This window comes from Chaetodon trifascialis, chromosome 6, assembly GCF_039877785.1.
Source record: "Chaetodon trifascialis isolate fChaTrf1 chromosome 6, fChaTrf1.hap1, whole genome shotgun sequence".
In the NCBI taxonomy this organism is placed as follows: domain Eukaryota; kingdom Metazoa; phylum Chordata; class Actinopteri; order Chaetodontiformes; family Chaetodontidae; genus Chaetodon; species Chaetodon trifascialis.
Window position 1 is genome coordinate 685,773 of NC_092061.1, and position 13,011 is coordinate 698,783.

At 45.4% G+C, this 13,011-nt stretch overlaps 1 protein-coding gene across 1 annotated transcript; it reads left to right on the forward strand.

Moving 5' to 3' along the window:
- The first annotated feature begins 5,921 nt into the window (after positions 1-5,921).
- LOC139332686 (uncharacterized) lies at positions 5,922-13,011 on the forward strand. Its single transcript, XM_070964758.1, has 2 exons — positions 5,922-6,048; positions 6,423-13,011. Exons 1-2 carry the CDS (start codon positions 5,980-5,982, stop codon positions 12,951-12,953), a joined length of 6,600 nt encoding a protein of 2,199 aa, XP_070820859.1. The 5' UTR covers positions 5,922-5,979; the 3' UTR covers positions 12,954-13,011.

Here is a 13,011-nt window from a genome sequence, read left to right on the forward strand (position 1 = left end):
GATGGATGGATGGATGGATGGATGGATGGATGGATGGATGGACGGACGGTTTGACGGATGGATGGATGGATGGATGGATGGATGGATGGATGGATGGATGGATGGATGGATGGATGGATGGACGGACGGTTTGATGGATGGATGGATGGATGGACGGACGGACGGTTTGATGGATGGATGGATGGATGGATGGATGGATGGATGGATGGATGGATGGATGGACAGATGGATGTTTCACTCCACCAGTGCAAACACTCGTCCGTCGTCAGTGCACCAGGTGGCCGGCCTGTCTCACTCCACTCCTCCGACCACCAACACCGGCACCCTCCGTCACTCTGGGACAGAAGGTTTGATTGTCCATTCAGGACTCTGGGTTGAATGCAGGAAGCCGTCTCCACACGTCGTAGGTCCATTCCTGTCTGCATCCGTCCCGGTTAAAGCCGGAGCGGGTCGAGTATTTTAGCAGCATGTTTGGTTATTTGTTGAAACTTACATTTGAACCACAATCAGTAAATAAAATGCTCCGATCAAAAAGACAAACCAGACGTCTGCGGCTGCTGCAGGTCTCTGATGAACCAGCGGTCATCTGTCTCAGTCAGTGGACGAGGTCCAGAACGTTTACCAGAAGAGACGGCTCTGGACTTTGATGTTTCCCGGACTGCTAACCAGTTGTGTGTGTGTGTGTGTGCATGCATGAGTGCATGCGTGTGTGTGTGTGTGAGTGTGTATGTGTATGTGTATGTGTATGTGTATGTGTGTGAGTGTGTGTGAGAGTGTGTGTTTGTGTGCATGTGTGTATACACCTGTGTGTGTGTGAGTGTGTGTGAGAGAGTGTGTATGTGTGTTTTTGTGGGTGTGTACGTGCGTTTGTTTATTTGTCTGTGTGTGTGAGTGTGTATGTGTGTATGCTGATGTTGCTGTCAATGTTGATGTTGATGTTTATGTTAATGTTGTTGATGTTGTTGTTGACGTTGCTGTTGTCGTTAATGTTGTTGATGTTGATGCTGTTGATGTTGATTCTGTTGATGTTGTTGACGTTGCTGTTGGTGTTAATGTTGTCATTGATGTTGTTGATGTTGTTGACGTTGCTGTTGGTGTTAATGTTGTCATTGATGTTGTTGATGTTGTCTTCACAGTTTGTTTGTGCTGAAATCATAAAAACTTCAGTTCTGTAAATCTGCAAACTGGTCACACACTTTGTTTGGGCAGTTTGTCACTAAAGCTCAGTTCAGCAGGGGGAGTTTAGTTGTTGACTCTCAGTCTGAAGGTCGCTGCAGCTCCACCCCCCAGCGCCTGAGGACCTGATGGAAGACAGGACATTCAGAGCATTCATCCACCTCTGCCAATGAACCAGTTCACCAGCGAGCCTCAGCAGCAGCTGACCGTCTGTATCTGATCACTGTGAGTAATAACACACGTATGAACGCTGAGGAGCTTCTGATGATTGACGACTGAATGGATCTGACTTCTTCTGATCAGCTGGTTTGGTTCAGGCTGCCGCAGTCAAAGATACAAGAAGAGGTGGAGCTGCACCACAGAAGAAGAAAACAGACAGGTGAGTCAAGACAGCAGCTTCACAGCGAAGTCTGACATGAATAAGAAGTCAGTTCACGTCAGATAAGATCAGAGAAACACACCAATGCTCCATCCTGACAAACCAACTGTCTGTCAGAGACCCACTTTGTAGAGTTGGCTGAAAGCTCAGTAATACTTGGATGTAAAGCGTCAGAGCCAGCTGATTCCTGTGTTTAAGTTATTCAGCTCGCTTCTTTTATCTGGACCGACTCACAGGAACACACAGCGTACCAAAGGTTAAACAGATTACAGATCTGCAGACCACAGCTTCTGTCCTCACGCTGAGACTCCGCCTCCACGCCTCAACATCAACAACACTTTATTTTTAGGACTCATGATTATTCATTCATCCGTTTATATGCTTCTTGTTTTGTGTGTAGCATAGCTGACAGCATTAGCATTGATTAATCGTTCTCGTCGCTGTTCCTGCAGAAAGTTAAATGTGGACCGTTGAAAGTATCGAAATGGACCACAGATGATTCAAATATAATGCGTTCATTTCATGTCACCTTCGAGGCCACACAAAATGTTTCTGATGGCTGCCATTGGTCCGCAGGCCGCACTTTGACAAATTCTGGTCTACAGCCACGCTAGCAGCTCTGTGATAACTTACATGAGATGCTAACATGCTCAGAATGGCAATGCTAATGTAACAGTTGTGTTTTCGCTCGTGTGATGAATCAGGACCAACCGTCACCGACCAGATTAATTTCAGGTCTGTCACAGTAAAAACCTCCAGGAGATGCTAAGACTTAAAAGCGATAGTTCGGCTAACTGTAGTTTAATTTACACCACATGCCTTCTGATTCCTCATCAAACTACAATCAAGCTAGCAGAGTTTCTGATAGCATGATGAGCTTAATCTGCACAGAAGCATCTGATACTGATTAGACTCAGTCTGGAAGAGACCAGCTGCACAAATAACATTTCCACCAACACAAACAAGCTTGTTAAAGTATGTAAGAAAAGCTCCTTATAAATCGAGCCGCCACACGAACAGGATGCAGCAGGATGTCTTCACCCCTCAAGTCCACAGGGGCCGGTAGACAATGCTCATGTGACACTAACCCCCCCAGTGCCAGTGGGAAGCCACCAGTAACACGTTCTAAACAACACTGGCAAGGCGAAAGGCTGAAGTGTGGGAATGGAAAAGCTGGGTGGCTGCTGCCTCAGAAGCTGTTTTCTTCTCTGCAGGATGATGGCAGGTGGCATGAAGAGCTGGAAGACACCGAGGCTCCTGCTCCTCTTCAGCCTCTTCAGCCTCACTCAACAATTGGGTAAGAAAAGTTTTACAGTTTAACAAGCTGAAGTTCACTTTGCACGTTCTGAAACAGGACCCTGAAGTCAAACTTAGGTTTGAATAAGGAAGTGATGAAGAACGTCCACAGCTGATGCTGTGGATCATGAAACATAAGATTTGTGTCACAGAAGTGAGAGCTGAGGAGCTGGCGAGGCTCAGGCCTGACGTCGCTGCTCTGCACCGTCTCAGAGGACTTCATGAACGCATGTTCCATGAGAGGCTGAAGAGGTAATAATGTTTGGATAAAGGTCTTCAGCTGCTACTGGGCTCCTGTAATATGCTGATATTTTAGCAAATATATGCAAATCATAGTTGCCCCCCGCTCCATCATTTTTGGTAATGAAACATGTTTTATGTCTCTGTAACTTAAATATCTTTAGTAATTTCATCTCATCATCTTGACAAAGAGCCAACAGCCTCTTGTTCTCTTAAACAGCAGCATTTGAAGTAACAGCGACCAAAAACATATCTTTCATTCAAAATGGGGAATTTTGCAGAAAAGTGACAAATTTGCAGCTCTGGCCAATTCTGAAGTTCCTTAAACACATCATTGACATTTGTACATCAGTCTCTTGATATGTATGCCATCAGCTAATGTTGGCCTTGAGGCCAGTTTATTGGTCAGGCTCTAGTGTCAGTACCTGACTGACCTGGACTTGGTTCCACATTTTGTTTGGGTGTTTTTGAATCAAGGGAAAATAAATGTGCATTGAAAAGGTAACAAGACCTGTATTTCATCTCAGGGCCACATCCATCCATGGAGCCAGAGTTGAGAGATCCATTAGCAGGTAAGGAAGTGTTAGCTCTTTGTTCTCATGAGCTTCAGAATCAGAATCAGAATTCCTTTTTTGACCCCCGAGTGGAAATTGTTTTTGTTGCAGGTGCTCCTTACAAGAATAGAATTAGAAAAGAAAAGAAAAGAAAAGAAAAGAAAAGAAAAGAAAAGAAAAGAAAAGAAAAGAAAAAATATATATATAAAAAAAATAAAATTGTTATGGCCAGAATAAAGGATGCCAGGACCCAGATGCAGAGAGTGGTAACAAATAAAGATTTATTGACAAAGTAGCAACAGAAATTCTCACTGGAGGAAAGTATCAACTAAAAACACCGAACAGAAAATCACCTTCAGACAGGGAGAAAAACCAGAAACAAAGTATAAGACAGAAGGCAGCAAAACACCAAAAACTTACGAACTCGAGAAACGATCACTGGTGGGCTAAAGTCGTGGCGAGGGGCAGATGATCTCAGGCAGCGCAGCAACATGCAGGAAGCAGTGAGAATAATCCGGCACTGGAGACAAAGAGAGGATGGCTTATGAAGCCGGCTGATTGGGCAGCAGGAGCGGCAGGTGTGCCAGCAGACCAGCGCTCCAGGAGATGGCCCCGCCCCTTGGCATCACACTGCAGGAAGGGAGAGAAGTCAGACCACAAAACACAACCAAAAACAGGACCACAACAAAAATATTTCTACTGAGAACATATATATATATATAAAACAAAATACACAACAAAATCTAAAACAAAATATATATACTGAGAAAAAATAAACCGAATATACAGAAGGATGTGCTTTGTAAATGGCAGAGACCGGGTTAGTTTGGTCTTTTGTTCTGGAACAGGATGAACAGAACATAAAGATAAAGAAGACATGAAAGAAACTTCATCCTGTTACAGGAAGCTCAGGTTCGTCTGTGTTTCTTCAGGAAACTTCAGAACTTCAAAGTCCTCTTTTTGGATGGAGGAGGAGGCGATTCAAACCATCCAGAACATCACTGGTACTGATCATCAGTGATATCTGTGAGGTGTCTGCGCAGAGTTCAAAGGAGCCTGCTGCTGGACCAGCAGACCCCAGAGCTGCTGGACCAGCGGACCCCAGAGCTGCTGGACCAGCGGACCCCAGAGCTGCTGGACCAGCGGACCCCAGAGCTGCTGGACCAGCGGACCCCAGAGCTGCTGGACCAGAGGACCCCAGAGCTGCTGGACCAGCAGACCCCAGAGCTGCTGGACCAGAGGACCCCAGAGCTGCTGGACCAGCAGACCCCAGAGCTGCTGGACCAGAAGACCGCAGAGCTGCTGGACCAGCAGACCCCAGAGCTGCTGGACCAGAGGACCCCAGAGCTGCTGGACCAGAGGACCCCAGAGCTGCTGGACCCCAGAGCTGCTGGACCAGCAGACCCCAGAGCTGCTGGACCAGAGGACCCCAGAGCTGCTGGACCAGAGGACCGCAGAGCTGCTGGACCAGAAGACCCCAGAGCTGCTGGACCAGAAGACCGCAGAGCTGCTGGACCAGAAGACCGCAGAGCTGCTGGACCAGCAGACCCCAGAGCTGCTGGACCAGAGGACCGCAGAGCTGCTGGACCAGCAGACCCCAGAGCTGCTGGACCAGAGGACCCCAGAGTTGCTGGACCCCAGAGCTGCTGGACCAGCAGACCCCAGAGCTGCTGGACCAGAGGACCGCAGAGCTGCTGGACCAGCAGACCCCAGAGCTGCTGGACCAGAGGACCCCAGAGCTGCTGGACCAGAGGACCCCAGAGCTGCTGGACCAGCAGACCCCAGAGCTGCTGGACCAGCAGACCCCAGAGCTGCTAGACCAGTGGACTGCAGAGCTGCTAGACCAGTGGACTGCAGAGCTGTTGGACCAGAGGACCACAGAGACGCTGGACCAGAGGACCGCAGAGACGCTGGATCAGCAGACCACAGAGCTGCTGGACCAGTGGACTGCACCTTCTGTCCTCAGGCTGAGATTCATCTCAGCCTTCACACTCCAACATCAAGAAGAGTTTATTTTTCTGACTTATTTGTTCATCCATTTGTTGTTTTGTGTGTAGCATAAAAGCATTTTGTAGACAAAGGAAACTGGCTGATTGTTTTTAAACCTGGAACATGGGGGCTTGATGATGATGAGTCATCTCTGTGGATCGACCTGTTTGTGCTGCTGCCCCTTTAGCATGACAAAATGCTCCATGTAAACAAAGTTTTTCCTCCGGGAAGGTACAACAAAGTTTTCATGGGGTCTCTCTCGGGTTTGACTGAACTTGTGGAATTATTGTGTCTCTGATACAAACATGTTCATCTTCTTTTAGGGTGGACGTCGACCAAAACCCAATGAGATTGCAGGATGATTTGCAGAAGTGTGAGAAGAATTTCACAGACTGTGTCATTCAGATGGGACAGGTTGGTCCACACCAGTGTCAATAAATCAATCACACTTTGTTCCGAAATGTAAAACACACACACACACACACACACACACACACACACACACACACACACACACACACACACACACACACACACACAGTCACTCAATAAAAACAGACGAAACACTATCATAATTAAAATCATCACATCAATAAATTGACAAATAAATAAGTAAAAAGTGGGATTCAAAAGGTTGGTGTTGAGCTGATTTTTTAAGACACAATTTTTAACTCATTTAACTAATGTTTAACTTACCACATCCTGCATAGACGCACACACACACACCTAAAACACAGTTTACTGTTTCAGACTGATTATGAGCTTTCTTTTGATGTTTTTTTTTCTAGGATTTTGAGAGTTTCTTGGGAGCTATTGATGAACAGAAGATACAAGATTGGCTGCTCAGTGCTGCAGAGATCTCACACAGCTACAGCCGAAAACTTCTGGTCATGACTGACGAAGAAAAGTCGACGGACGTCAGAGTCCAGCAGGAGTACAGCATGGACCCTCTTTACTCAGTGATAGTTAGCAAAGAATGTCTGTCCAATGTCTCGTGTCTACCAGAGACAGACGGCTACACTGTGGTGAAAATATTTGGAAATGTTTCAGAGGATGGACAAACTATGTCTGGACTTTCTGGTTCATCACTTGCAGAGCTGATGATGAAACCAGCACTGGAAACTGCACCAGTCTTCTCCCTTGATGGAAACATAACCACAGACTTCCAACACAACTTCATCCGGGCTTTTGTGGGCCATGGCATCAACACTGTCTTAGTAACAGAACAGGAGAATCAACAGGTTTACCAGGTCATAGACCAACGTGACTCCGTTTCTGGCTACCGAATTCCACAAAGACCAGTTGATCATACAACCCAGTACGACCACCAGCAGATCGTCGTTATGGAGGATGACCATGTTGTTAAAACAGCTGCTACTTATCTTTATGAGAAGCATCCAAGTGTTAGCTCTGTCTACATTCTTGACAAAAACCAAAAACTAAAACTGATTCGCGGCACCTCCACTCCTCTGTCAGAGGACAGCAGACTGGTGCTGGTAGGCCACGGTACGAAAGACAACTCAGGAGAGACGAGACTGGCCGGGCACAGTGCAGACGACGTCGCCAAAGTCATTCAGCAAACCTACCGAGTTTCTGACAAAATCAAAACTACGAGTGTGGTGGCCTGTGAGGTCGGATCAGATAAAACGTTTGTTGAAACTCTGCTGAAGAAGCTCCATGAGACGGCTGGCATTGAGACGGAGCTGCACCTCAGGAACACTCTGCTGCAGGTCAGGCACACCGGAGACAAAATCACCCAAGAGATCTCTAAAGAAGGCCTGCAGTGGCGCCATAAAGATGACAGCAAGAAAGTGGTGGCAACCCTTGATAGGAATGAACAAGTAATCATTAGAAATGAGGCTGCCAGTAAAGGAGAGGTTGTTTTTACCAATGAAAGAAACGTTCTAACGCCCAACCATCCAAGAAAACGTTTTCTGACCTACAGAGACAGCTGGCCAGACGAGCCACAGAGATTTATTGACCAGAATATTTTTAAGAACTTACAGCTTAAAGACCAGAATAAGTTTAGTCAGATCCGGCAGGCTTGTGATGAACTTGAAGCTCTGTCCTGGGGGTTATTTCACGAAGAACAGCCACTTCCAGAAAAGATTAACATTGGAAACTTGCAGCAAATACAAGAGCATTATGTAATAGGTGATAAGGATTTCAAAACGCAGAAGATAGCGTGGACAGCAGATGAGCAGCGACAAAGGGACATTCTTTCCAAATGCTATGAGATTAAATCAGGAAAAGATGTCAGAAATATCATCCGTCACTTTGCAAAGAGTGGAGAAAATGAGCCCACGTACCTGATGGTCAATGACTGGATATGTGCTGTGAATCCTGAAAATCTGTACGTGTATTTAGTTGGAAAAAAGCTCAACAACAATCAAAGAGGAAATGAGGAGAAAATTAATGAAGTTAAAAACTGTATTAATGACCAGATTAACAGAGAGAGATACTCACACATGCAAGAACACATTGATGATGTAAATATAGTAAACTCAAAAGAGCGTTATGTTCAGTATGTGAAAGATATTTTTCTTGGAGAGCACACAACTAACCTCCCGCTATCCGCCGAGGCCTGGAGCACCACATACTTTGCTGCATCAGTTATATCTGAATCTGCCAGAAACTTCCGGACGTTTCCTCTGGTTCTTATGGCCCTGAACATGTTCGACAGCTCAGACAACAATATTCGAGAGAATGGGCTAAATTTCTTTTTTGAAGAGCATTCAATGACGAGAGGACTTACCTGGGTTGACCCAAGCAGGCGTGGATTTAGTGGTACAGCAACACCTGAAGGTTCTAGCAAATTACAAAATCGTGAACCTCAGACTGAGGGGCAGTTAATGTCCGCACTGCAGAAAGTCATACGAAAGGAAGTCAAACAGTACAAATTGTGGAATAAAGTAAACGAACAAAATATTTTGTCTCAAATACTGACGATTGCAGAAAAATACAAGATAACTGACAGTAATTCAGTTGAACATGAAACCATTAGCAACGATTACCAAACTTTCAAAACAAAATTAAGAGACAGCAGTGGACCTTCGACATCTGGCACCTTAGGAGGCTATAATGATGGCTATACAACATCCCAAGACCTAAGATATGCCTCAAAGTTGGAGAATTCGTTCAAACTGGAGTCATATTTCTCCAGGCTGAGATCGTTAGCTGCTGAACAAATCCACAATCAGGTGAAGGCAAAATATGGTGAAAATCTGGCAGGGTTGCACCTGCAGGAGGATAGTGCCAAAATGGAGAATGGACAGTTCATATGCAACCTTGTGTCTGAAGCTCCTGATGCCGAACCTCTTGAGTTTAGGGTTGATTTACTTCCAGAGAGTCAACGCTACAATGAAAAGATGCTGAAGGGCATTGACAAAGCAGTTCATGACCTGGAGACTCAGGGTTCAGTCTCCTCCCATCAAGTCAGCAAGTCCGTAGAGCACATGGGGACTACTGTCGGGACGCTGGGCCTCATGCTGGGAATGAAAGGAGCTGTTCGTGCTTTTGAACAGGGTGACATCAAAGATGGTGTGATGGGAACTTTGCAAACGGTCCATGGAGTGACAGCAATGACGACGTCTGTTATTGCCAAACAAACTCTGTCCTCAGAGGCCAGAATCGCCAAAGCTGCAGGAGCAATTCTAAAAAGCCCCGCAATGAAGGGCACTATGGCAGTCATACCAATAGTGGGAATTGGATATGGGATATACAATTTTGAACAAGATTTGGAGAGAGGTGGCCCATTGGGGTACGTTGACGCTGCCTTAGATGCTGGCATGATTGCTTTAGATATTGCTGAAATTGCCCAGCCTGAACTGGCACCGTTGATAATGCCTGTAAACCTGGCTCTATCAGTAGTCCGGATGGTGAGTGATGATGTTTTTATGAGCACAGTGAATGAACTGAACAGCCTCCCAGAGGATGCTGGAATCCTGCAGAAACTGCTGGCTGTTCCTCTTGGCTTTGCGAAGGGTATTTACCATTTTGCAATTCATGTGGCAAGTTTCTTTTATGATTGGCGGTATGATGAAATAGAGGAAGGGCACAGATTAGTCACACAGATATCAGACTATCACAAGTATTACACAGTGACAAAGGAAAAGGATGGGACGAATGCCATTGATTTTAGTGCTGGTGACGCTGCTTGGAATGGAGGAGGTATTGACTTCTGCCTTGCTGACCAGGGTCAGTCTGAGCTCTGCATGCAGTACTTTGTGTCTAGTGATGAGAGTTTTATGAAGAGGTGTTGGAACATTGATGTGGATGGAAGCAAAGATATTATTCTTGGCCTGGGAGAGTCACATCAATTAGAGTACACAACACTGCAGAAGAAAGTGTTCATGTTCATACCAGCCGGCTCTGTGACGGTGGTTTCTGGTTATAAAGCTGTATCAGATTCAAGATATGGGATATACACAGGAAATAGAGAGTCTAATCGTTTTTTTGCAATTCAGACAGCGAAGGACCAACAAATTGAATTCATGTTAAGTTACTATTACAGACTTAATGGTGCACCGGGTGATGACATATTCTTCCTCGGTCCTCAGAGAAGTAATGTTAGAGGCTCTGGTGGAAAAGACACTTACATCATTCCTAAAAATGGTGGGAAAACAATTATTAACAACTACGATCCTTCCAAAGCACAAGACACTCTTCATTTCAGTGTAGATTACAGTGATATTTCTGTGTCTAGGTCTGGAGATGATGTGGTGTTCATGTATGAGGGCAGTCACACAGTGACCTTAGAGGGCTGGTTTTTAGGGGAACTGTACCGTCACATGAACATAATGTCAGACGACGGAGTCTTATTTGACATTTCCTCCACTGAGGCGTCTTCTGTTCAGCTGGTGGCCCGAGAGATTAACAAGATGTTTAAGACAGAGGGTGAGACTGTGAATGCATCAGAGCCACTTTTAAACACAGTTACAAACATCTTTGGCTCTCAATATGATGACATGCTCATTGGGAATGGAGGGAAGAATGTGATGGATGGAGGAGGGGGTCGAGATCGTTTGATTGGTGGGGAAGGAGAAGACATATACCTGGTGAAAGACAAAAAACAGTCTTCAGTGCTGATTGAAAATTATTCCAGAGACACTAAAACAGACCTGGTCATGATAGAAGCAAATTTCCACACTTTTAAAGTCAGAGTAGAACGTGATAATGTTGTTCTGCATGCTTTCCATAACCATACAGCCATGCATGTGACTTTGGCGAGGTGGTTCAGATCAGCAGCAGACAGACACTTGCTTGTTGTTACAAAGGATCTGATCACTTTCACAATCTCAGATGACAAGACTGACTGTAAGCGGAGAGACCAGTTCACCAAGTGCTTAAAAAGTCGCATCATCGACTACAGCAGCTCCCCATCTGCTCTGGTGGTGGACCTTCAGGAGAACGAGGGTTTGGACAGCGTGACGGAGGTCCGTGGGTCAAAGTTCGATGATATCATTAGAGGGAACAAAGAAGACAACGTTGTTATCCCAGGAACTGGAAATGATTTCATTCAGGGTAGAGGAGGAGAGGACTGGTACATTATCACACCAGGCCAAGGACTAAAAACCATCAACAACCAATCACCAGATCAGGCTTTGGATGTTCTCTTCCTCAAAGAACAATATCAGCATATAACAAGTACTTGTGAAGGACAGAGCATCATAATTTTGGTAAATGGCTCAAAAGATGTTATTTTACAGAACTGGTTTGATTCAAACGAATATCAGCACCTGCACATCAAGACCAGTGATGGAATAACATCTGGATTGATGTCTAACCTCAGCAGCTGTGGCAAGTCTTTACTTTTACCCTTAACTGTCGATTATAGAAACCAGAAAGCCGAACCACTGAATTCACTTCAAACACATCTCCAGAAACTGTCAGTTAATATGGATGAGTTGTTTTCCTCTGATGGATGTTTCAGATATAGAAGCAAAAACTCAGAGGACAGACTCTTCTGCAGCCTTCAAGGCAAAGTGATGGTGGTGAATAATTCTCATTCAGTGAAAGACATGTATGGATCCTCAGGTTTCGACATCATGGTTGGGAACAGCAATGAGAACTTGCTTGATCCTTACACAGGTGGTGCACTGATGTTTGGAGGTGATGGAAAAGACACTTACATAATCAAACATGGATATGGAAAAAACTTAATGATTGATAACTTTGCAGAAGATCAGAATATCGACACTGTGCTGGTTGACATGGATTTCCTTGATGGAAGCCAAGTCACACTGGACTCATCAGCAGCAGATTTGAATGTGACGATCACAACAAATGGGGAAACATTAAAATTTGTTCTGCTCAACTACAACAACAGTTACCAACATCAGCACCTTGAGTTCCAGAGCTCTGATGGAGTGAATTTTAAATTGAAATCATTAAACTCAACTGGAGATGCCCCTTTCTTTCAAATTGAAGCTTTCAAAGTGACTCTGAAACAATCAGAGGTTGAATGCCATTTGGACCTCAACTCTAAGAGAAATCTGTCAAAGGTCCATACAGTGAAAGGCTGTCCCTCCCAGTCCAATGTCATACTGGGAAATAATCGAGACAACGTCCTGATTGGTGGGTGGAAGGATGACACCTTGGAAGGAGGCGAGGGAGAGGACACGCTGATAGGAGGGAATGGAGCCGACATCCTGATTGGTGACTTGGGTGACGACACTCTTTATGGCGATGATGGAAATGACACTATGATGGGAAACTCTGGCTGGGATGTCTTCATTCCTGGACCAGGGGCCGATCTGGTAGATGGCGGTCCCGGCAGAGACACAGTTCTGTACCGGGGTGATCATGACACGGGTACAGGGGTTTATGTTAACCTTCTGACCGGACAAGGCCGCTATGCCGATGCTGAGGGGGACGTGTTGAAGGACGTGGAGACGGTCATTGGCAGCATCTATTCTGATATCTTGGTGTCGGGTTACGAAAGTTCTCTTCTCAAAGGTTCGGACGGCAATGACATCTTGGTGTCCACTGGTGGCGATTACCTGGTCGGGGGTGATGGAGATGACATCTACATCTTGGCTTTCCACAGCGGTTCCGTCACCATTAACAACTGTGCAAAGGACAATGCCACAGACATCTTGTACTTGAGCTCAAGGCCGAGACAAATGTATCACCATCAACGTTTACCTGACAGAGTCGTTCTGACTTTCTTCGGACAAAACCAAACTGCTGTTAAAATCACACTGGAGGGCTGGACTGCTGATGACAATGAATGTGGTCACTTGATGGTGGTTTTCAGACAGGTGGAGGTGTCAGTGGACTGGCTGCTCCAAAAGTGTCAGAAGAAACAATCCAGCTGATGAAAGCAGCCATAAGTTGGGTTATGTGTGCATCAGTCTGTCTTCTTCTGTATGTTTA

Coding starts and splice junctions, on each gene's coding strand:
- LOC139332686 (XM_070964758.1), top strand. CDS start 5,980: ATGAGATTGCAGGATGATTTGCAGAAGTGTGAGAAGAATTTCACAGAC. Junction 6,049..6,422: donor GTGTCATTCAGATGGGACAG/GTTGGTCCACAC, acceptor TTTTTTTTCTAG/GATTTTGAGAGTTTCTTGGG.